The sequence below is a fragment of the Trachypithecus francoisi genome, unplaced genomic scaffold, assembly GCF_009764315.1.
Source record: "Trachypithecus francoisi isolate TF-2019V2 unplaced genomic scaffold, Tfra_2.0 Lachesis_group1, whole genome shotgun sequence".
In the NCBI taxonomy this organism is placed as follows: domain Eukaryota; kingdom Metazoa; phylum Chordata; class Mammalia; order Primates; family Cercopithecidae; genus Trachypithecus; species Trachypithecus francoisi.
This window is the reverse complement of record NW_022681454.1, coordinates 39,788,602-39,813,924: the sequence shown is the minus strand read 5'-3', so window position 1 is coordinate 39,813,924 and position 25,323 is coordinate 39,788,602. Positions and strand designations below refer to the sequence as shown.

At 45.7% G+C, this 25,323-nt stretch overlaps 2 protein-coding genes and 1 long non-coding RNA gene across 5 annotated transcripts in view; 2 read left to right on the top strand and 1 right to left on the bottom strand.

The window, feature by feature from the left end:
• Positions 1-295: 295 nt before the first annotated feature.
• Positions 296-832, bottom strand: LOC117085296 (translation machinery-associated protein 7-like). The gene has a single exon (XM_033214032.1). It carries the CDS (start codon positions 747-749, stop codon positions 486-488), a length of 264 nt encoding a protein of 87 aa, XP_033069923.1. The 5' UTR covers positions 750-832; the 3' UTR covers positions 296-485.
• A 4,800-nt stretch (positions 833-5,632) lies between these two features.
• PDS5A (PDS5 cohesin associated factor A) overlaps positions 5,633-25,323 on the top strand; it is a 170,088-nt gene continuing 150,397 nt past the window's right edge. The window contains exons 1-3 of one of the 3 annotated variants that reach the window (XM_033214030.1): positions 5,691-5,821; positions 5,969-6,139; positions 6,989-7,166. In XM_033214030.1, the coding sequence (XP_033069921.1) occupies positions 7,029-7,166 (138 nt within the window). In that variant the 5' untranslated portion in view covers positions 5,691-5,821; positions 5,969-6,139; positions 6,989-7,028. Of the gene's footprint in view, positions 6,140-6,214; positions 6,348-6,988; positions 7,167-25,323 lie in introns of those variants that run through there. The other 2 variants (XM_033214029.1, XM_033214031.1) reach the window with 2 other exon arrangements.
• LOC117085297 lies at positions 10,377-10,823 on the top strand. The gene is made up of 2 exons (XR_004437911.1): positions 10,377-10,572; positions 10,662-10,823. It is a non-coding gene; the product is annotated as an uncharacterized LOC117085297 (long non-coding RNA).

The window sequence follows — 25,323 nt, the reverse complement described above, 5'->3', positions numbered from 1 at the left end:
TTACCATGTTGGGCAGGCTGGTCTTGAACTCCTGACCTTGTGATCCGTTCTCGGCCTCCCAAAGTGCTGGAATTACAGGTGTGAGCCAGCATGCCCAGCCGGATTTTGTTTTTAACATATTCTCTCAGTGCCTAGTTCAATGCCTTACCCAGTATAGGAGCTCAGTGACTGTTTAATTAACTTTTATGATAGCATGGATATCTTTTAGGACCTAAATCTGATCTGATCCAAGCATAGTCCTCATTATCTTGATAGTGGTTCTAGTTACTCAGGCTGAAAACTTTTAAGAGTCATCTTTGATTTCTTTCTTTTCTTCTTCTTCTTTTTTTCTTTTTTTTAACAGAAGTTTATTCTTAAATGTACAATAGTTCCAAAACAACACTTAATTCCAACTATCGGTGGCAAAAGATGTTATGGCAGGGAATACTGATGTTTAAATACTGATGAAATAAAGGGTCATCATTTCCTCAGGCACAAGGAACAGCTTACTTTTTGCCAGATTTCTTAATTCCACCTGTGGCCAGGGGCCCCTTCCCCGCCGCCTTCGCTTTTAGCTCCTTGAGTTTCTTTTGCTCCTCTTTTTGTTTCTGCTTGAAAGCCTTCTCTACCTCGTCCATCTCTGTGGCCTGCTTCTTGGGCTGTTTCAGGGGCTTCCTCTTGCCACCTTCGCGGCTGGACATGGCACCTGCTGTCATCCCTGATTTCTTGTCTCTTCTTCTTCTGCCCCTTTTTACCACCTCTACTGCCATTACTTCTATTAGCTATATCATTCTAAGAAATGGTTCCTTTTTTTTTTTTTTTTTTTTTGAGACAGAGTCTTGCTCTGTCGCCCAGGCTGGAGTGCAGTGGCACTATCTCAGCTCACTGCAACTCCGCCTCCCGGGTTTACACCATTCTCTTGCCTCAGCCTCCCGAGTAGCTGGGATTACAGGCGCCCGCCACCACGCCCAGCTAGTTTTTTGTATTTTTTAGTAGAGACGGGGTTTCACCATGTTAGCCAGGATGGTCTCAATCTCCTGACCTCGTGATCCGCCCGTCTCGGCCTCCCAAAGTGCTGGGATTACAGGCTTGAGCCACCGCGCCCGGCAGAAATGGTTCTTGTTACCATTTTTCCTTGGGATTTTTATAGTTGTCTTACACCTACCGGGCTACCCTTCTTCCACATTTGCATATCTACTGCTATTTTCAACCCAGCAGCTATAATGATTTTTTTTATTTTATGAAAAAAAATTATGTAGAGCTTAGCATATGTGAGTTACTATTCTAGGCACTTTACAAACATTAACTTATGGCCAGGCGCAGTGGCTTACACCTGTAATTGTAGCACTTTGGGAGGCTGAGGTGGGTGGATCACCTGAGGTCAGGAGTTCAAGAGCAGCCTGGCCAACCTGATGAAATCCCATCTCCACTAAAAATACAAAAAATAGCTGGGCGTGGTGGCGCGTGCCTGTAATCCCAGCTACTAGGGAAGTTGAGGCAAGAGAATCTCTTGAACCTGGGAGGCAGAGGTTGCAATGAGCCAAGATTACAGCACTGCACTCCAGCCTGGGCGACAGAGAAAAAAAAAATTAACATATTTATTCCTCATGATGATCATCTGAGGAAGATACTATTATTATCCTTGTTTTACAGATGAAGAAAATGAGGCACAGAAGGATTAAGTGGTTTGTCCAACGTTGCCTAACTCAGGATATACATCATATCACCTCTTTGCTTAAAACAGACCATTAGTTTCCCATCTGAATCAGAGGATAGCCACAGTTCTACCAGAGGTCTATAATGCTATATGCGATCTATACTCTCTCTCACTCCCGGGAGTCTCACTCTGTCGCCCAGGCTGGAGTGCAGTGGTGCTTTCCCAGCTCACTGCAACCTCCATCTCCCCGGTTCAAGCGATTCTCCTGCCTCAGCCTCCCTAGTAGCTGGGATTACAGATATGTGCCAGCGTGCCTGGCTAATTTTTGTATTTTTAGTAGAGACAGGGTTTCACCATGTTGGTCAGGCTGGTCTGGAACTCCTGACCTCAGGTGATCCACCCTCCTTGGCTTCCCAAAGTGCTGGGATTACAGTTCTGAGCCACTGCATCTGAGCCACTGAGTCTAATTTTTTTGTGTTTTTAATAGAGATGGGGTTTCACCATGTTGGCCAGGCTGGTCTGAAACTCATGACCTCAAATAGTCTGCCTGCCTCCCCCTCCCAAAGTGCTGGGATCACAGGTGCGAGTCACCGTGCCCAGCTCTTCCCTACTTTATTTTCATATACATGTATTATTTTTATTTTGGTCTATTTCTCCCCAAAAAAATTGAGGTCCACCAGGAGGACAGGCCTTCCTTTGTGAAACAATTATTTAAAGAGGCCTACAATATAAGCATTGTTTTGGGCACTGAGCGGGGAAGAAAAGCTTGGTGGAGGTTGGGTGCAGTGGCTCACGCCTGTAATTCCAGCACTTTGGGAGCCCAAGGCGGGTGGATCACCTAGGGTCAAGAGTTGGAGACCAGTCTGGCCAACATGGTAAAACCCCATCTCTACTAAAAATACAAAAATTAGCTGGGCGTGGTGGCGCATGCCTGTAGTCCCAGATACTTAGGAGGCTGGGGCAGGAGATTTGCTTGAACCCAGGAGGCATAGGGTGCAGTGTGCCCAGACTGCACCACTGCACTACAGCCTGGGCAATAGAGCAAGACTTCATCTCAAAAAAAAAAAAATAGGCCAGGCACAGGGGCTCACACCTGTAATCCCAGGACTTTGAGGGGCCGAGGTGGCTGGATCATGAGGTCAGGAGTTCGAGATCAATCTGGCCAATATGGTGAAACCCCATCTCTACTAAAAATATAAAAATAAGCTGGGCGTGGTGGTGTGTGCCTGTAGTCCCAGCTACTTGGGAGGCTGAGGCAGATGAATCTCTCGAACCTGGGAGGCAGAGAGGTGCAGTGAACCAAGATCGCACTACTGCACTCAAACCTGGTGATAGAGTGAGACTCTATGTCAAAAAAAAAAAGAAAAATGGCCGGGCGCGGTGGCTCAAGCCTGTAATCCCAGCACTTTGGGAGGCCGAGACGGGCGGATCATGAGGTCAGGAGATCGAGACCATCCTGGCTAATACGGTGAAACCCCGTCTCTACTGAAAATACAAAAACTAGCCGGGCGAGGTGGCGGGCGCCTGTAGTCCCAGCTACTCGGGAGGCTGAGGCAGGAGAATGGCGTAAACCCGGGAGGCGGAGCTTGCAGTGAGCTGAGATCTGGCCACTGCACTCCAGTCCAGGCGACAGAGCGAGACTCCGCCTCAAAAAAAAAAAAAAAAAAAAGAAAAGAAACAAAATCAACCAGTAAGGCCAGGCGCGGTGGCTCACGCCTGTAATCCCAGTACTTTGGGAGGCTGAGGCGGGCAGATTACCTGAGGTCAGGAGTTTGAGACCAGCCTGACCAACATGGTGAAACCCTGTGTCTACTAAAAATACAAAAATTATCCAGGCATAGTGGCGGGCGCCTGTAATCTCAGCTACTTGGGAGGGTGAGGCAGGAGAATTGCTTGAACCCAGAAGGCAGAGGTTGTAATGAGCCAGGATCACACCACCACACTCCAGTCTGGGCGATAGAGGGAGACTGTCTCAAAAATAAAGTAAAATAAAATAAAAATTAGCCTGGTATCGTGGCGCACACCCGTAGCCCCAGCTACTTGTGGGCTTGAGTCACAAGAATCGCTTGAACCTGGGAGGCAGATGCTGTAGTGAGCCGAGACCATGCCACTGCCACGCAGCCTGGGCAACAGAGTGAGACTTCGTCTCAAAAAATAATAATAATTAAAAAATCTATGTACACATATAAAACTCCATTGAATAATGGGCAAGCTACTGAGGAGAATGAAAGATAAAATCATTGCTGTTTAATTAAATGTAACAGAAAAAAATATCAAAAGTTGGCTGGGCGCAGTGGCTCATGCCTGTAATCCCAGCACTTTGGGAGGCTGAGGCGGGCAGATCATGAGGTCAGAAGATCGAGACCATTCTGGCTAACACAGTGAAAACCTGTCTCTACTAAAAATACAAAAAAATAAAATTAGCTTGGCGTGGTGGTGGGCGCGTGTAGTCCCAGCTACTCGGGAGGCTGAGGCAGGAGAATGGTGTGAACCCGGAAGGCAGAGCTTGCAGTGAGCTGAGATCGCACCATTGCACTCCAGCCTGGGCGACAGAGCAAGACTCCGTCTCAAAAAAAAAAAAAAAAAAGAAATATCAAAAGTGACAGGGAGAGCCTAAAAAGAGAGCAGCTTTTGGTCCACTTAATAGTTTGGATGAAGACAATTTTAAATGGATTCTGCCTGGTGCTGCAAATGCCTAAGAACAAACCACTGACTTTTGGGCAGAGTTCTAGCAAATCAGCAATTGGAGTGTCAGACTCGCAATGACTGCTCTCTTGTGTAATACGTCAAAAACAAGTCAGTGAGCTGAAGTACCTTTACTATTTTTAAGTTGACATTAAAGGATGTGGGAAAAAAATAGACCAATGGATATCCATCAAGAATAATTTGAATACACAAAAGAATATCATTTTATTTATTTATTTATTTATTTATTTTTTTTGAGGCGGAGTCTCGCTCTGTAGCCCGGACTGGAGTGCAGTGGCCGGATCTCAGCTCACTGCAAGCTCCGCCTCCTGGGTTTACGCCATTCTCCTGCCTCAGCCTCCCGAGTAGCTGGGACTACAGGCGCCCGCCACTTCGCCCAGCTAACATTTTAAACTATGGTAGTGGTTAGTTTCAAGAGCTGAATGCGATTTCATATTATTGCATCCTTTTTTCAACTTCCTCTTTGGAAATTTTGTGTATGCTCTTGATTTTTTTTTTAAATAGGTATTTTTTTAAATAGAACGCTCTTGCGTTCATTTATTTCACATACATTAAAATGCTCAAACACTGCTGCGTGCACTTTTTTTTACCTGATAGTTGTTTTCCTTTGGATGACAGAAAACGTTAATGCTTGGTACGTTTAAAACATTAAAAAAAAATGAGTTCTTCCTTTTTGACAAGAATCACCCACCTAATTAATAAACGCTTATTTCTGGGTTCCACTCTCAGAGATCCTCACTTTTTTATGTTTGGAGTTGGAAACCTATGTTTCCAGCCAGTACCCAAAGTGATTGTGAGGCCTGGTGGCCCAAAGACCATACCTTGAGAACGACTCGACCCAATGCTATTTTCATGTTTTGCAGCTTTCAAAATATTAACTTCAGAAATCTAAGGACGGTGGGCAACTCGGGTGGCTGTCAGAAGACCCGAGAGTGAGCCGCTCACGCTGTGCCCCGTTGCACAACTTTCCTTGACTTTGCAGATCTCTCCCTGAGGAGGAAATCAGTTCATTTTCACCGAGCAATTAACTACTCCCAACCAGTTCCGTCTATGTCCCTCAGGATGACCCCCCAAAGTCACCAGCTCATCGCCGCTGCGAAAAATAAAGCGCTGTTTGCCCTGCGTGCCTTCGCAGGGCCGCGGGAACCTGGGCTCGCTTCCCGCCACCCGGGCTCCTCCTCCTCTCGCCCTCTCCGGTCGGGTCCTCCCGGAGGCGCCCCGGGCGGCAGGTATTGGCGCCAACCGGGTGGCGGCGCTGTCCGCCCTGCGCGCGGCCGCCTCGGGCCCGAGGGAGGCGGATGCACGGCCGGCGGAGGAAGGGGAGGGAGCGAGGAGCGCGCGCTGCTCTCGCGTGTTCTCGCGCCGCTCGCGTGACCGTCCGGTGTGTGCGCGAGGGCCGGCTCCCGGGGCACGGACGGCCGGGCGCGCGCCGCTGCGAGGGGCGTCCGGGTCCGAGTCGGCGGTCCGGGCCGGCGCGAGGTGCGTGTGGGCGGGCTGCGGGGGTCCCGGGCGGACCCACGCGCACACGTTCCCGGAGGAGCCTTCGAGGCTGCTCTTCCTCGGCCAGACGGAGAGCGGCACTGTCTCCCCGCCCAGCGCTCACTCGCCCCGCGTCTCCCCCCGCAGCGGCTGCTCCTCCTCGGCACCGCCAGCCCCAGCGCCGCTCCCGGGCGGGCGGGCGGCGGCGGCGGCGGGACCCGCGGAGCCGCTTTGTGTGCAGCCCGACGAGGGGCGGCGGCGCAACCACCTGACAGAGGCCCGGGCGCTCGATGCACCTTCCGCCCGCATGAGGAGGAGGTAAAGGCGGCGGTGGCTCGGCTCCCGCCCTAGGCTGCTGGAGGGAGGGGACGGAAGAGGAGACCGGAGGGGGGGCCGCGGGTCCGAGGCCCGGTGGGGCCGCCCGGGGGTGCCGGAAAGGCCTTGGCGGTGCCGGAGGCGCCAAGCGGCCGGGGGCCAGAGAAGCAGCTGGGGTCCCTCAGCCGAAGTTGAAGGAACAAAATGTGAAGTGCGGAGCCGCGTCAGCCGCTTCCTGGCGTGGGGCTCGGGGTGGAGAGCGGCTTGTTTTCCCCTCCCGCGGGGGTGAGGGAGCGGAACAGGGGAGGGGCGGCAGTGCGGCGGGGCACTACCCCAGGTCCGAGGCTCGGCTGGGCAAGGGCGTTTTGTTCCCGGGAGCCGCCGCTGCGCGTGGGTCCGCTGGGTCCCTAGTTTTGCGGCCTAAGCCGAGCCTTATAGGCCTCGCGTCTGCTTTCCCGGGGGGGACTGGCCGGGCGGGACTGGGCGCTTCCCGACGGCCGAGCGGGGGCCTTGGGGTTCTTGCCGGCCTCCTGAGGCTGCCAAACTTCGTACCTTGGTGCTCGGGGCTGGATTTCATTGTGAAAGGCGGAATGGGAAACTCCTGGCGCTGTTCGGCGCCTCCCGCGGCCGCGGCTGCTGGTGCCGAGGAGCCCCGTGAGCCTGGGGCTGGCTGGGCTGGGGCTGGTGGGGCCGGCGGGGTTCGAGCCCTGGGAAAGAGCGGGTGGCGAGGCCGCTGCCGGGTCCCCGGCCTCCGGGGAGAAAGGGCCTTTTCCAGATTAGAGAGATTTGAAATGAAAAAAGAGGTTACAAAGTCGCCCCTTTCCCGCTGAACTTTGGTTTTCTGACCGATAGAGGCCGGTAGAGGACTGTGAACCAAAAGTTGTCCCCCAGGATGGACTTCACGGCGCAGCCCAAGCCTGCCACTGCCCTCTGTGGCGTCGTGAGTGCCGACGGGAAGATCGCTTACCCTCCGGGGGTAAAAGAGATCACCGACAAGATCACCACTGACGAGATGATCAAACGCCTGAAGGTAAGCGTCTGGACGGATTGTTCGCTCTTCAGACGTCTTTGGTAGGAGGCGCTTTCTCCTGTCATTGCTACCCTGCTCGTTCTGGCCTTTAGAGTTCCAAGTTTTTTAGATCTCTTACGCCCTGTGAAAGGTACTGTTGTATCTCAGATAAGTTATCTTTGAGTAAGCTTTGTAAGGACATAACCATTGTGGGAAATTTAAAAAGTGTGATTTTTCAAAAACTTCCTGGTTTTCAAACGTAAGAATTTGTGTGTTTTTAGAGTTTTTTCTGGAGGTATTTCATGAGAATACTGTTCAGAGTGTCTTGCACACTTACGTGTAGGCAGTAATTTGCCCAAGAAGTTTCCTATTTTCAACTTCTGAGGAGGACTGATTGAAGTGCAAAGTCCTTTTTAAAAATTTGCATGATTTTCTAGTGTTCAGAAGCTTAAATATGTATATATTGTGGTTAAACTTTGACAGAAGGTACACTTTTCATAATTCAGGCTTAAAGTAAGATGATTTAAGTCTATACATAGTTCAAAGGAGTTTAAGAGTATTATGGCTCTTTTTATGAGATGTCAGCTAATTTCGTTTAAGCATGGCAGCCCTAAGGTTAAGGTTTTAAATTTCAGCCTCACGTTTGTAAGTTTTTTTGGTTTCTGTTCCACTGACATAGATTGTGGCCAGAATCTTACCAAATAAGTGATACTCTTGTAGGATCAGCTTGAAGCAGTGGTTCTGAGTCAGGGCAACTTTGACCTCCAGGAGATGTTTGGCAATGCTGGAGACATTTTGATTGTCACAATTGGTGCTAGATTGGAGTAGGGAAACACCAGAGGCAGTGAGTCCGGCTAGGAAACTATGAACAGTAGTCTAGGTGAAAGACGTTGAAATCTTCAGGTAAGGCTGTGGCATTGGTAATAGTGACTAGGAAGTGATTTAACAACTTTTCAGAGTTAGAATCAGAATTGGTGGGAGGTGAGGCAAGCAACATTGTTGACAGTGTTTCCATCTTGGGCGACTTGGCGAAATGTATTTTAGGGAATGAGCTTGGCCTCTTGCTCTTGGAGCCCAGTAAATGTACCTAATGTTACATTTTAATTAGTACAGTATTTAAAATATTCGTGTGGCTTAGTTTTCAAACTCTAATTTGGTTGTGCAATTTGTTGCCTTTTTGGAAGGAATAAGAGAACAGTTTCTTTCATTAAAACGAATCTATGTGCAGTGGTGTGATCTCAGCTCACTGCAACCTCCACTTCCCAGGTTCAAGCTGTTCTGCCTCAGCCTCCCAAGTAGCTGGGACTACCAGCGTGTGCCACCACACCTGGCTAATTTTTTTTTTTTTTTTTTTTGAGACAGAGTCTTGCTCTGTCACCCAGGCTGGAGTGCAGTGGTGCCGTCTCAGCCCACTGCAACCTCCACCTCCTGAGTTCAAGCAATTCTCCTGCCTCAGCCTCCCCAGTAGCTGGGATTATAGGCGCCCAATCCCACGCCCAACTAATTTTTGTATTTTTAGTAGAGATGGGATTTCACTGTGTTGGTCACTTTGGTCTCCAATTCCTGACTTAGAATGATCTGCCCACATCAGCCTCCCAATATGCTCGGATTACAGGTGTAAGCCACTGCTCGCGGCCCCTTTCATTAAAACAAATCTTGGACCCAGGGCAGTGGCTCACGCCTGCAATCCCAGCACTTTGGGAGGCTGAGGCAGGTGGATCACCTGAGGTCTGGAGTTCTACTAAAAATACAAAATTAGCCGGGCGTAGTGGCACATGCCTGTAATCGTAGCTACTGGGAGGCTGAGGCAGGAGAATCACTTGAATCCGGGAGGCAGAAGTTTTGGTGAGCAGAGATTGCGCCATTGCACTCCAGCCTGGGCAACAAGAGTGAAACTCTGTCTCAAAAAAAGTAAAACAAAATAAATAAAACAAATCTTGATACTAAAGATTATATATGAATTGAGGTGCTTGATTGATGCTTCTAAAAGTTATACTGTTTTGGGAATGATAAATTATGAAATATAAAACTTAAACAATTTATGGATCTTTAACATTAAGTTCTCAAATTAAGAATATTGAAACCTTGAATTCTAGTGTTGGATAATTTTGGTTAAAAAATGGAAAGTTGATGTGTTAGCAACACGCTCTGTTGACATGACTCATAGAACCTGTGAAGAAGCTGGTCTCATAGTACTAAGTGGTGGTCTAGGAGCAGCTGGGCGGATAGCACCAGGCATATTGGAATGGATGAGGTGTGGCACCCTGAGCAGTCCAGCAAGGACTTGGTCTTAGTAGAGCAATTTGGCTAGGAGGAGAGTATGCAGCACAGTTCTGAGTGTGGAATAGCTGCCATGAAGTAACCAGGTGCTGTCTGGTAGGGGCTGATGACATGGTTGGGCACAGCTCGTACACTTGGCCATTCTCTGCATATACTGGTTAGTGAAATGAGCCTGGCACTCTTTTTGGCTCTGAGCTAAATCTACATACAGTGGTTTTTGTGGCCCCAATTCTACCGTTCATTTCTGTAACTGCTTTAGTGGCTTCTTCCGGGAAGGGGAAACAGAAAACCAAACCCTTTGCTGCGACCACCCTCCATCATAGCCTTTGCACTAGTGATTGTACCAAATGGAGAAACTCTTACTGGAGACGTTCATCATCAATACCATTATCAAGATTGTTCACATAAATATTAACACTCTGGTATCTGCTGCAGCTACTGCTGTCCGCACTGTTCCACAGTATAAATATGCTGCGGGAGTTTGCAGTCCTCAGCAACATCTTAATGCACAGCCACAAGTTACAATGCAATAGGTTGCTGTTCATGTACAAGGTCGGGAACCTTTGACTGCTTCCATGTTGGCATCTGCCCCTCAAGAGCAAAAGCAAATGTTGGGTGAACAGCTGTTTCCTGTTATTCAAGCCATGTACCCTACTCTTGCTGGTAAAATCACTGGCATGTTGTTGGAGATTGATAACTCAGAACTTCTTCATATGCTTGGCCGGGCGCAGTGGCTCACACCTGTAGTCCCAGCACTTTGGGAGGCTGAGGCAGGTGGATCACGAGGTCAGGAGATTGAGACCATCCTGGCTAACACGGTGAAACCCCGTCTCTACTAAAAATAACAAAAAATTAGCCGGGTGTGGTGGTGGGTGCCTGTAGTCCCGGCTACTTGGGAGTCTGAAGCAAGAGAATGGCGTGAACTCAGGAGGCAGAGCTTGTGGTGAGCCGAGATCACGCCACAGCACTTGAGCCTGGGCGACAGAGCAAGACTCCGTCTGAGTCTCCAGAGTCACTCGGTTCTAAGGTTGTTGAAGCTAGCTGTATTACAAGCCCACCAAGCTAAAGAGGCTACCCAGAAAGCAGTTAACAGTGCCATCGGTGTTCCTACTGTTTAAAACTGATCAGGGACCACAAAAAGAAACTTGTGCTTCACCAAAGAAAACTATCCAAACATAGAAAAACCTAAATAGGGGGAAAAAATTGCGAAATATAAAATAAATTTAAAAAGGAAAGGAAACTTTCCTTTCCAAGCAGATGCCAGGTCTAGCAAACATAATATTAGTCCTAGATTACTTATTGATTAAAAAAAAAAACCCCACAAAAAAATAAAATATAAAAACAAATTAATGTTTTATAGATCCTGGGAACAATAATTTTCAGCAAAGTACAAAAATTCAAAGTATTCCTTTCTTTAATTTTGTAATTCTTTACTGTGGAATAGCTCAAAATGTCAGTTCTGTTTTAAGTAACAGAATTGATAACTGAGCAAGGAAATGTAATTTGGATGATAAAATTCCTGCTTTAATAAAAATTACTTAAACAGTGGAGAAAAAAAGGAAAGTTTTGGCTGGGTGCAGGGACTCATGCCTGTAATCCCAGCACTTTGAGGGCCAAGGCAGGAGGATCATTTGAGCACAGGAGGTTCAGACCTGGGCAACATAGTGAGACCCTGTCTCAGTTTTTTTAAAGGTATAGTGGGGAAGTTATGACTACTTACATACATTTTCTGTTTGAAAATAGATTATCAGAAGTGCTGTTAACTATAAATGGACATATATCAGTGGAGAATGAGTATCGAGTTAGATTATCCATTTGTTACTAGTTCTTTTGGAAGTTAAAATCGACATTCATATCAACCAACTTCAATGTCCTACTGCCAAAATTTTGATTTTCTGAAAAATTCTTTTGATTTTGTATTTCTTCTGCCTTCCTTTCTATTTTGACTTTGTGCTTATTAGGGTTCCCTGTTTAAAGTGTCATGCCTCATTGGAAATGTAGATTTTTAACAATACTTATTTTTGAAATTTTGTTAGTTTTTTATTAGAACCTTAGTTATTGGTAATTTTATAAATTTGGGAGTTTTTTATTATTATAGCATAGCAATAGTGTTGAAATGCTATACAAATACAAAGAGAGCTTAAGCCTGGATGCAGGGGCTCTTGCTTGTAATCCTAGCACTTTGGGAGGCCAAGGCAGGTGGATTGCTTTAGCTCAGGAGTTCGAGACCAGCCTAGCCAACATGGTGAAACCCCATCTCTCCTAAAAATAGAAAAATTAGCCAGGTGTGGTGGCATACCTCTGTAATCTCAGCTACTCCTGTGGCTGAGGCATGAGAATCACTTAAACATAGGAGGCAGAGGTTGCGGTGAGCCATTATCGTGCCACTGCACTTTAGCCTAGGTGACAGAGTGAGACTCTGTCTCTTTAAAAAAGATCTTAAAGGCAGGCCCGGCGCAGTGGCTCACGCCTGTAATCCCAGCACTTTGGGAGGCCGAGGCGGGCGGATCACAAGGTCAGGAGATCAAGACCATCCTGGCTAACACAGGTGAAACCCCATCTCTACTAAAAATACAAAAAAACTACCCAGGCATGGTGGCGGGGCCTGTAGTCCCAGCTACTCGGGAGGTTGAGGCAGGAGAATGGCATGAACCCAGGAGGCGGAGCTTGCAGTAAGCCACCATGGCGCCACTGCACTCCAGCCTGGGCGACAGAGCGAGACTCCATCTCAAAACCCTGCCCCTCCCCCCCGCAAAAGAAAAAATAAAACATCTTAAAGGCAAGTACAATCTCGGTCAAAGGAATTCAGCGGTGTTTGGTCCTGTTCTCATCAGTTTTCAAGAATGGAGCAAGGCTGGGTGTGGTGGCTCATGGCTGTAATCCCAGCACTTTAGGAGGTCAAGGTGGGAGGAACGCTTGAGCCCAGGAATTTGAGATAGGCCTGGGCAACATGGTAAAACCCTGTCTCTACAAAAAATACAAAAATTAGCTGGACATGGTGGCATGCAAATGTGGTCATAGCTACTCAGGAGGGTGAGGTAGGAGGATCACTTGATCCCAGGAAGGTCGGGGCTGCGGTGAACCATGATCCTACCACTGCACTCCAGCCTGGGTGACCGAGTGAGACCCTATCTCAAAAAAAAAGGAACAAGCAGTTTTACAGTGGAACCATAATTTTAGAATTAGAAGGATCTTAAAGGAAATTCTGGGACCTCCCCTTACTTCACAGATAATAAAAGTTAGGCCAAAGTATCCAAGTAACTTTTACCAAAATCAGTCACAGGTCAGTTTAGTGACAGAGATGGGGCAATAACGCCATATTTACCTTGGTTCTTATATAGTTGCTGTCTTTTAAGGAATCTAAACTAAGTAGAACTAAAAAGTTGTGATTTTTATCATGTAGTTGAAGACATTGCAGTGAAATGTGAAGAGAATCAATGAGAGTTAGTTTGGTCTTTTGTAGGGAGAAAAAGGACAGCTTTTTTTTTTTAGTAAAACATTTGAGAGAAACTATTGTGAAGCTTTGAAGCTTCATTGACAATAAATTTTAGAGTATGTCTTTGAAATAGCTAAGATATGCTTTTGTATACTAGAACTTTTCATTCCTGTTTCCAGGGCACTACTTTACCAATTTTTATTATGTCAGGCCACACTGGTCTTCGGTCAGTTCCCTGAACATGCCTTCTTTATTTCTGTCTAGACAGATTCCTCACATTAAATAGCCCATAAGATCATTTGTCACTCATTTGTTACTTCTTAAGGGAAGCCTTTAAGATTCTGCATCACAGGCTGGGCGCGGTGACTCGCGCCTGTAATCCTAGCACTTTGGGAGGCCGAGGTGGGCGGATCATGAGGTCAAGAGTTCGAGAACAGCCTGACCAACATAGTAAAGCCCCATCTCTACTAAAAATACAAAAATTAGCTGGGCGTAGTGGCACATGCCTGTGTGTGCCTCCCATCTACTTGGGAGGCTAGGGCAGGAGAATCACTTGAACCCGGGAGGCGGAGGTTGCAGTGAGCTGAGATCACACCACTGCATTACAGCCTGGGCGACAGGGTGAGACTCCGTCTCAAGAAAAAGAAAAAAAAAGAAAAAAATGATTCTACTCTTTAACTCCTTCATATTACATTTATCCATACATTTATTTGGTTTCTCTCTCCAGCTTCTCTGTAAACCTTATTAATAAAGATACCATGTCTGTTTTTGATTCCTCTCAGTGCCAAGCTTAATGCCTGGCACATAGTTGGGTGCTGAACAAATATTTGTTAAGTGAATGAATGAACATTTTGTATTAATATTGGATTAGAGAAATGTTTTTATTTTTTAAAGTAAAGGATAATTTGAAAAAATTTCAAATTGCAACTAAGAACTTTTTTTTTTTTTGAAACCAAGTTTTGCTCTTGTTGCCCAGGCTGGAGTGCAATGGTGTGATCTCGGCTCACTGCAACCTCTGCTTCCTGGGTTCAAGTGATTCTCCTGCCTCAGCCTCCTGAGTAGCTGGGATTATTGGCGCCCACCACCATGCCGGCTAACTTTGTATTTTTAGTAGTGACAGGGTTTTACCACACTGGTCAGGCTGGTCTCGAACTCGTGACCTCAGGTGATCTGCCCTCGTCGACCTCCCAAAGTGCTGGGATTACAGGCATGAGCCACCGCGCCCGGCCAGGACTTTTCAAACCAAGGAGTTTGTGTCTTAGAGATAGTAACATAGGTGCAGTACTTAGAATTTTGGAGTCAACAGGTAGTTTAGAGATTATGTATTTCTCTTCTAATTTTTCAGCTGAAGAAACTATTTGAGAGGTTGTGAACAACTCTAGTCACATAAAGCTGAAAAGTGTCATTAACTTCTGCTACTTAGATAAGTTACAATTATATATTAATTGACAAATTTAAAAACCATACTAAAGTTAGCTGTGTGGAAGGATGGCCAATAGTTTAGTATCATTGTTACATTAAGAATCACAAATAGCTGGGCACTGTGGCTTATGCCTGTAATCCCAGCGCTTTGGGATGCTGAGGTGGGTGGATCACCTGAGGTCAGGAGTTTGAGGCCAGCCTGACCAACATGGAGAAACCCTGTCTCTACTAAAAATACAAAATTAGCCGGGTGTGGTGGCGCATGCCTGTAATTGCAGCTACTCAGGAGACTGAGGCAGGAGAATTGCTTGAACCCAGGAGGCAGAGGTTGCAGTGAGCCGAGATCACGCCACTGCGCTCCAGCCTGGGGAACACAGTCACAAGGAAGAGAAGAAAAAGCATATACTGAACAAGTGATTTTTTAAAAAATTCATACTATAATTAAGTAATCTAAGCACGATTGCACTGCAGCCTGGGCAACAAGAGTGAAACTCCAACTCAAAAAAATAAATAAATAAATAAATAGTAAAAAAATTTTTAAAAAAATGATAATCACAAATAGCCATCCTCCCATATAGTTGTGGGTTCTGAAACTAATGCAGGGCTCACATCTGATAAGTAACATTTAAAATACACTTACAGGTCTGATGTCCTGGCTTATACCTGTATTTCCAGCACTTTGGGAGGCTGAAATGGGCAGATCACTTGAGCTCAGGAGTTTGAGACCAGCTTGGGCAATATGGCAAAACCTCATTTACAATAAAAATTTAAAAAATAAAATACACTTAAAAGTAGCTGTGCAGGCCGGGCGCGGTGGCTCAAGCCTGTAATCCCAGCACTTTGGGAGGCCGAGACGGGTGGATCACGAGGTCAGGAGATCGAGACCATCCTGGCTAACACGGTGAAACCCCATCTCTACTAAAAATACAAAAACTAGCCGGACGAGGTGGCGGGCGCCTGTAGTCCCAGCTACTGGGGAGGCTGAGGCAGGAGAATGGCATAAACCCGGGAGGCGGAGCTTGCAGTGAGCTGAGATCCGGCCACTGCACTCCAGTCCGGGCGACAGAGCGAGACTCCGCCTCAAAAAAAAAAAAAAAAAGTAGCTGTGCAAATTCCATAAAGGGCTTAATGGAATTAAGTTAGTTATGTAGTATATCCTATGTCATGGATTGCTACAGAGCTATTTGCTACACACATACTTTGTTGTTTCTTTCTTGCTTGCTACTTTGGAGATGGGAGGGCCTTGATAATTATTGATTTTTTTGTTTGTTTGTTTGAGACAGAGTCTCTTGGTCTGTTGCCAGGCTGGAGTGCAGTGGTGCGATCTCAGCTCAGTCTCCTGAGTAGCTGGGACTACAGGTGCCTGCCATCACACTCACCTTACTTTTGTATTTTTAGTAGAAGTGGGGTTTCATCATGTTGGCCAGGCTGGTCTCGAACTCCTGACCTCATGATCCGCCTGCCTTGGCCTCCCAAAGTTCTGTGATTACAGGAGAGAGCCACCATGCCTGGCCTTTTTATTTTTATTTTATTTACTTATTTTTCTGAGATGGTGTCTTGCTCGTAAGCCACCGTGCCTGGCATTTCTTAGTTTTTAAATGGTGGGATGGATAGAGTGAAATTGTTTTGTTTCTTTTCTTTTCTTTCTTTCCTTTCTTTCCTTTCCTTTCCTTTCCTTTCTTTTCTTTCTTTCTTTCTTTCTTTCTTTCTTTCTTTTTCTTTCCTTTCTTTCCTTTCTTTCTTTTTCTTTCATTTTGAGACGGAATCTCTCTGTCGCCCAGGGTGGAGTACAGTGGCAAGATCTTGGCTCACTGCAACCTGTGCCTTCCAGGTTCAAGCAATTCTCCTGCCTCAGCCTTCTGAGTAGCTGGGATTACAGGTGCGTGCCGCCACATCCACCTAATTTTTTATATTTTGGTAGAGGCAGAGTTTCATCATGTTGGCCAGGCTGGTCTTGAACTCCTGACCTCTAGTGATTCACCCGCCTAGACCTCCCAAAGTGCTACAATTACAGGTGTGAGCCACCGCACCTAGCCTGAAATTGTTTTTTTTTTTTTTCTTTATTTTTTGAAACAGAATTTCACTCTTGTTTCCCAGGCTGGAGTGCAGTGGCGCAATCTCAGCTCACTGCAACCTCCACCTCCCAGGTTCGAGCAATTCTCTTGCCTCAGCCTCCCGAGTAGCTGGGATTACAGGTGTCTGCACCGTGCCCAGCTAATTTTTTGTATTTTTAGTAGAGACAGGGTTTCACCATGTTGACCAGGCTGGTCTTGAACTCCTGACCTCAAGTGATCCACCCAGCTTGGCCTCCCAAAGCACTGAGATTACAGGCATGAGCCACCATGTCTGGCCTGAAATTTGTTTCTTATTTTCATCTCTTAATTATCTGATCTCAGAGAGCAGTGCTCCAGACATTAATACAGCTACCCTGGTCTGCTATATTATTTTGTCACAGAAACAAATAAAAATACCTACTATCTTGATGCTGAGAATTAGAAAAATTAAATAGGGTTTTGTGAAAGTATCCCCATTTTTTCTTTTTCTTTTTTTTTTTTTTTTGAGACAGAGTCTCGCTCTGCCCCCAGGCTGGAGTGTGCAGTGGCCGGTTCTCAGCTCACTGCAAGCTCCGCCTCCCGGGTTCAGGCCATTCTCCTGCCTCAGCCTCCCGAGTAGCTGGGACTACAGGCGCCCGCCACCTCGCCCAGCTAATTTTTTTGTATTTTTAGTAGAGACGGGGGTTTCACCGTGTTAGCCAGGATGGTTTCGATCTCCTGACCTCGTGATTCGCCCGTCTCGGCCTCCCAAAGTGCTGGGATTACAGGCTTGAGCCACTGTGCCCGGCCTCCCATTTTTTCTTAACAGGTATGTTTTCCTTATCTCTAATCTCTAATCTTATCTCTAATCTTTCTTCCTGTATCAGCCATTCTCATCTGGCCTATTTGATGGTTTAGTAGGAATTAGGATATAGTGGAATTGATTTTAACGTAGGGCATCCCCTTTTCCTCACAAACCTTGTTAGAGGTAGTGAATAGATTAAGGGCAGGAAGGCCATAATTCTTTCCCTTTGCTTTCCTCCAGGAGGACCCCAGAAGTACTGGTTTGGTTGTAATTGTTTTTACTTCCATGAATGATTTTTATTTATCCCTCATTGCCACACAGTGTGATAATTTTGCATGTGATTAAGTATATAATTTTAACTCTAAATTCTGTTCATATGTTTTAATGTTTCTATGAATGTAGAAGATTCTGCTCAGAACATTAAAAATTAAATGGAGACGCAAGACTTCTTAAAATCATATCCTAAAATAATAGCCAATATACATTTGTGAAGGGAGTCTTAGTGCAGTATAGTTCTTATTTCAGACTTCTGTTTGTGTATAATTGTTCTGGATATCTGTTGCTGTGTAACAAGCTTTTTAAAAGATATTTCAAAATTTTCATGATAAAATATCCGTAACATAAAATTTATCATTTTAATCATTTTTAAGTGTATAGTTCTTTGGCATTAGGTACATTCACATTGTTGTGAAACCATCACCACCATTCATCTCCAGAATTTTCCATCTTCCCCAACTGGAACTCTACCCACTAAACCCTAACTCCTCATTTTTCCCTTCCCCAGCTCCTGGCAACAACCATTCTGCTTTTTGTCTAGATGACTTTGACTTACTCTCCACTTGATCTTAGCCAAAAGGCTCAGAAGCGATAGCCTTACTCTCAAATAATTGAAATCACACAACATCTGTCGTTTCGTGATTGGCTTATTTCACTTAGCATGTACCTTTAAGATTCATCCATATTTTAGCATGTGTTATTACTTCCTTCTCTTTTAAAGCTGAATAATATTCCATTGTATGTGTGTATCACATTTTGTTTCTCTGTCAATGAACACTTGAATTGTTTCCACTTTTTAGCTATTGTGAGCAACTTACTATCTCACAGTTTTGTGGATCAGGAATTCAGGCATGGTTTGTCTTGCGTCTGCTACACATGGCTACTGGGCTTACTCATTGGTATTCAACTAGTGACTAGATTGGTCTAGAGGATCCACAGTGGCTTTACTTAAACACTTGATACCTTAGTGGGAACAACTGAAAGGCTGGACTCAGCTGGGTTCTTTTCTCTAAGATGTAGTCTTAGGGTTTTCCACATAGTCTTTCTAGTAGAGTAGTTGGACCAGGGGTTCCAAGACACCATAGAGGAGGTTGCCAGAAATTGGTCCAGAAATGGCATTTGTCACCTCTACCTTACTCTGTTGGTTAAAAGAAAGTACCATTGTCATAGCCCAGCCCACGTTCAAGGGGAGAAAAAAGATGGGCCTTACCTCTCAATGGAAGCAGGAAAGAAAATTTGTAGCCATCATTAGTCTACCACAGGAGCTCTTGTGACAAATCAAAGTATACTAACCATATGTACTTTCAAATTTTTATTTTATTATTATTATTGTTTTTTTTTTTTGAGACAGTTTTGCTGTCGCCCAGGCTGAAGTACAGTGGCGCGATCTCAGCTCACTGCAATCTCCGTCTCCCAGGTTCAGGTGATTCTCCTCCCTCAGCCTCCCGAGTAGCTGAGATTACAGGGATGTGCCATCATGCCCAGCTAATTTTTTATGTTTCACCATGTTGGCCAGCCTGGTCTCGAACTCCTGACCTCAGGTAATCTGCCCACCTCGGCCTCCCAAAGTGCTGAGATTATAGGCGTGAGCCACCACACCAGGCCATATTTTATTATTTTTTGAGATGGAGTCTTGCTGTGTAGCCCAGGCTGGAGTGCAGTGGCATGATCTCGGCTCACTACACCTCCCGGGTTCAAGTGATCCTCTTGTCTCAGCCTCTGGAGTAGATGGGACTACAGCCGCAAAACCCCACCATGTAATTTTTAAATTTTTTGTAGCTTCGGGAGTTGCTCTCCGTTGATCAGGCTGGTCTTGAACTTCTGGCCTCAAGCGATTCTCCCACCTCAGCCTCCGAAAGTGATGGGATTATAGGCATAAGCCACTGAGTCTGGCTTGCATTGCTATTAGGATATAATTTCTTCAGGCCTTTTCCGTATATAGGGCTGGGAAATGCATCTCCCTTATTTATATAACTTAATTTAATCAGCCTGTCAACCATGTTACTCCAGTTGAACCTCCAGCACAGAGTACTTCTGAGCTTCCTCCATTCCATATTTCTGTCTTCTACAGTCAAAACCTGGATTTCCTCTAACATCCATAAGGTTGTTTGTACTACCCTATTGTAAACACAATCTAAATTCAGATCTGCTTTACCAGTATCCTTTACAGGATTTCTTTGCAGTTCTTTCTGTCCCATGAAAAGTATATGAAGTACCATGTTTGTTAGTTACTTAAATTTGAATTCTTTATGTTAATCAATTTTTATAAATAGCTCATTTCAGGCTGAGGTAGGAGAATGGCTTGAACTTGGCAGGCAGAGGTTACAGTGAGCCAAGATTGCACCACTGCACTGTAGCCTGGCGACAGAGCGAGAGTCGGTCCCGGGGAAAAGAAAAAAAGCTAATTTCTTTGTGTTCTGTTTATCAATTTATATATATATTTGTTGACACTCCGTCCCACCCCCTGCTTTTTGAGACAGAATCCCACTCTGGTACCTAGGCTGGAGTGCAGTGGTGTGATCATGGCTCACTGCTGCAGCCTGGTTCTCCATAGGCTCAGGTGATCCTCCTACCTCAGCCTCCCCAGTAGTTAAGACCACAAGCATGCACCACTACGCTGGGCTAATTTCTGTAGGTTTTGAAGAAACAGAGTTTTGCCATGTTTCCCGGTCTGGTCTTGAACTCCTGGGCTCAAGCATTCTACCTACCTCAGCCTCCCAAAAGTGTTGAGATTACAGGCATGAGCCACTGCGCCCAGCCGACCTTTTATTTCCACTGATAAATGTAATCCTTGCTTTATTATTATTATTATTTTGAGAGTGACTCGGGTTACAGGCCACCATGCGCAGCCAATTTTTTTTTTTTGAGACGGAGTCTGGCTATTGTTGCCCAGGCTGAAGTGCAGTGGCGCAATCTCAGCTTCCTGCAACCTCCGCCTTCCAGGTTCGAGCGATTCTCCTGCGTCAGCCTCCTGAGTAGCTGGGATTACATGCGCCTGCCACCATGCAGCTAATTTTTAAATTTTAGTACAGATGGAGTGTCACTGTGTTAGCCAGACTAGTCTCGAACTCCTGACCTCAGGTGATCCGACTGCCTCGGCCTCCCATTTTTATTATTTTTTTTGTTTTTTTGAGATGGAGTTTTCCTCTGTCGCCCAGGCTGCAGCGCAGTGGTGCAGTCTTGGCTCACTGCAACCTCCACTTCCCAGGTTCCAGTGATTCTCCTGCCTCTGCCTCCATAGTAGCTGGGACTACAGGCATGTGCCACGACCTCTGGTTAATTTCCCTGCTCCCCGCCAGACAGTCTTGCTCTGTTGCCAGACTGGAGTGCAGTGGTGTGTTCACTGTAACCTCCGCCTCCTGGGTTCAAGCGATCTTCGTGCCTCAGCCTCCTGAGTAGCTGGGATTACAGGCTCGCGTCACCACACCCAGCTAATTTTTGTGTTTTTAGTAGAGACGGAGTTTCACTATGTTGGCCAGGATGGCCTTGACCTCATGACCTTGTGATCTACTCGCCTCGGCCTCCCAAAGTGCTAGGTTTACAGGCATGATCCTCTGTGCCCAACCTCCCTACTTTTAATTTGCAGTCAAATAAACTAATTATTGTTTTCCAATGAAGCCAACTTACTGCTTCCTGGCAACAAGAGTAGTTCTGTGTGAGAATAATTAAACATAAGTGTCACATTGAGGTTCAGAGGGATAAGAACTCTATTTAGATTTCCTTAAAAACTCAGAAAGAATTGAGTGATACCTTTTTAGTTTGGAGAAATGAGGGTAGGAAGGGATGGGGACAGAATTTTAATAACAGAAATAATGTTGAAAGCTTCAAGCCTAACTTAGGTCTTAATTGAAGATCTTGAATTAAATAGAAATTAGGTTAAGGCTTATTAAAAACCCCATATATGAAGTAAGTAATATTGACATGTATGAAGGCCAATACCATGATTTATATATCTTGTATCAGAAATCTATATAATACTCACAGTAAGAGAACAGATTTAAGGACATTAATGAATTTTATTTCTGTTGGCTTTTATTTTCACAGTTAATTGTTAAACACTTTGACTGAGGTTATTGGCACATTAAAATATGTCCACACGGCTGGGTGCAGTGCCACATGCCTGTAATCCCAGCACTTAGGAAGGCCAAGGCAAGAGGATCACTTGAGCTCTGTAGTTCCAGACCAGCTTGGCCAAAATAGTGAGACCCAGACTCTATTAAATATAAAAGGAAAGATGACCAGGCACGGTGGCTCATACCTGTAATCCCAGCACCTTGGGAGGCCGAGGTGGGCTGACCACAAGAGGTCATCTGTTTGAGACCAGCCTGGCCAACGTGGCGAAACCCCGTCTCTACCAAAAATACAAAGAAAATTAGCCAGGCATGGTGGCGGGCACCTCCCAGCTACTGGGGAGGCTGAGACAGGAGAATGACTTGAACCCGAGAGGTGGTGCAGTGAGCCGAGATGGCGCCACTACACTTCAGCCTGGGCGACATAGCAAGACTCCATCGCAAAATAAATAAATAAATAAATAAATAAAAAAGGAAAGAAAAGATTTCTTGAATTCCCTGGTGCAGAAGATAAAATTCATGGAGCTAGTGGAGTTTTTACAATGTACAAAATCCAAGATTATACTTTTCAGGGATCAATTCTATAGTTCGTTACAATATATGAAATCCTAATAGTTTTTATTTGCTAAAGACAACAGATCAAGAAAGTTCTACCTAGGTGTGGTGGCTCATGCCTGTAATCACAGCACTTTGGGAGAGCGAGGTGGGAGGATTGCTTGAGGCCAGGAGTTCAAGACCAGCGAGACCCCCACCTCTACAAAAAATAAAAAATTAGGCCGGGTGTGGTGGTTCATGCCTGTACTGCCAGCACTTTGGGAGGCCGAAGCAGGTGGATCATGAGGTCAAGAGATTGAGACCATCCTGGCCATGATGGTGAAACCCTATTTCTACTAAAAATACAAAAATTAGCTGGGTGTGGTGGCTCATGCCTGCAGTCCCAGCTACTCAGAAGGCTGAGGCAGGAGAATAGCTTGAACCTGGGAGGTGGAGGTTGCAGTGAGCCGAAATCACACCATTGCACTCCAGCCTGGCGACAGAGTGAGACTCCGTTTAAAAAAAAAAAAAAAAAAAAAATTAGCATTGTGTGGTGGCAGGTGCCTGTCATCCCAGCTACTTGGGAGGCTGAGGTGGGAGTATCACCTGAGCAGTGAGCCAGGATTGCACCACTGCACTCCAGCGTGTGTGACAGAGCAAGACCCTGTCTCTTAAAAAAAAAAAAAAAAAGTTCAAGATAACTGTTGCAATAGAAAGTTGAACGTAAGCATAATGAAGAAATTTTCTAAATTTCTTTCCCTTGCTGTTGGCATTTGGTCTTTGACATTAATTCATGGCTTCCTAACTAGTTTGCTTCTACACAGTTACAATTGTGCCTAGACCCAGAGTCCCTCAGCCTTTGGAACTTATACACATATCATTGTTATTGTGTATTATGTGATATTTTAGAAGTTGGTAACTTCCATAATATATGTGGTTTTGTTTTTTTTTTTTGTAGTTGTTGTTTTGTTTTTGTTTTTTTTTTTTTGAGACAGCGTCTCCCTCTGTCACCCAGACTGGAGTGCATTGGTACAACTTCGGCTCACTGCAACCTTCGCCTCCTGGGTTCAAGCGATTCTCCTGTCTTAGCCTCCTGAGTAACTGGGATTACAGCTGCGTGCCACCACGCCCAGCTACTCTTTGTGGGTTTTTTGTTTATTTTTTTGAGACAAAGTCTCACTCTGTTTCCCAGGCTGGAGTGCAGTGGCGCGATCTCACCTCATTGCTACCTCCACCTCCCAGGTTCAAGTGATTCACCTGCCTCAGCCTCCCAAGTAGTTGGGACTACTGGTACGCACCACCATGCCAGCTAATTTTTGTATTTTTAGTAGAGATGGCGGGGTTTCACTATGTTGGGCAGGCTGGTCTTGAACTCCTGACCTCATGATTCATGATCACTTGCCCTCCCAAAGTGCTGGGTTTATAGGCGTGAACCACCACGCCTGGCCTAATTTTTGTATTTTTACTGTAGACAGGGTTTCACCATATTTACCAGGCTGGTCTCGAACTCCTGACCTCAGGAGATCCACCTGCTTCGGCCTCCCAGTGTGCTGGGATTACAGGTGTGAACCACCATGCCTGGCCTTATGTGTTGTTTTTCTGTTATAAAATTAATGCCTGGCTGGGTGTGGTGGCTCATGCCTGTGATCCCAGCACACTGGGAGGCCAAGGCAGACGATCACTTGAGCTCGGGAGTTTGCTACCAGCTTGGACAGCATGGTACTAAAAATACAGAAAATTAGCTGGGTGTGGTGGTGTGTATCTGTAGTCCCAGCTACTCAGGAGGCCAAGTTGGGAGTTTCACCTGAGCCTGGGGAGGTAGAGGCTGCAGTGGTCATGATCGTGCCCCTGTGCTCCCGCCTAGATGACAGTGAGATACTTGTCTCCAACAACAACAAAAAAATTTAGATTAAACATTTTTAGCTTGCTAGTAGGGTATAAAATAAAAAACTTTAAAAAAAGATAAACATTTAACATTTCCTACTAAAGTAGGGGCATTGTTATTTGTGTTGGTAAAGCCAGCCCTTAAATAACAGCATTAGTTCAGTAAGGGAAAGTAATACTGGGAATAACAGTAGAATGGATTTCCATATGAGATTATCATATTTTGAGATTATTATAATTTACAGTGTAAGTGCCAATTATGTGGTTGGATTACATTTGTTTCTTTAGATAAAATGAAAAGATCACTAAGAATTTTGATTGTCAAGAAATTCATAGAGAAGGTGACAATTGAGCTGGGATTTGAAGTCTCAGACTTGGGTAGGCAAATGAGTGGTAAAACATTCCAAGCAGATGAATGGCAGAAAGGCAGAAGCATGTTTGGTGTGTTTAGGGAAAATAAATAAGTACAGCAGGGCGCAGTGGCTTACGCCTAATGCCGGCTCTTTAGGAGGCCGAGGCAGGCGGATCACTTGAAGCCAGGAGCTTGAGACCAGCTTGGCCAACATGGTGAAACCCCGTCTCTACCAAAAATACAAAAATTAGTCGGCGGTGGTGATGTGCACCTGTAATCCCAACTACTCAGGAGGCACAAGAATAGTTTGAACTCATGATGCAGAGGTTGCAGCGAGCAGAGATTGCGCCACTGCACTCTACCCTGGGTGATAGAGTAAGACTCTTGCCTCAGAAAAAAAAAAAGAAAAAGACAAAAAATGAGTATTACTATTTTGCTAGTGCTGAGGCAAGTTAAGGTTAGGTAAGGCTTAGGTAATTCCCTAACCGTACTTTTTTTTTTTTTTTTTTTTTTTTGAGAAAGTAGTTTTGCTCTTGGGCTGGAGTGCAGTGGCGCGATCTCAGCTCACTACAACCTCCACCTTCCGGTTTCAAGCAATTCTCCTGACTCAGCCTCCTGAGTGTCTGGTACTACAGGCGCACACCACCTTGCCTGGCTAATTTTTGTATTTTTGGTAGAGACAGGGTTTCACTATGTTGGCCAGGCTGGTCTTGAACTCCTGACCTCATGATCCGCCTGCCTTGCCTTCCGAAAGTGCTGGGCTTACAGGCGTGAGCCACTGCACCCAGCCAGATTTTTGTATTTTTAGTAGAGGTGGGGTTTCACCATGTTGGCCAGGCTGGTCTTGAACTCCTGACCTCAGGAGATCCGCTTGCTTTGGCCTCCCAATGTGCTGGAATTACAGGTGTGAATCACCATGCCTGGCCTTATGTGTTGTTTTTGTTGTAAAATTAACACCTGCTTGGGCATGGTGCCTCATGCCTATGATCCCAGCACTTTGGGAGGCAAAGGCAGATGGATCACTTGAGTTCAGGAGTTTGCTATCAGCTTGGGCAGCATGGCAAAACCCTGTCTCTACTAAAAATA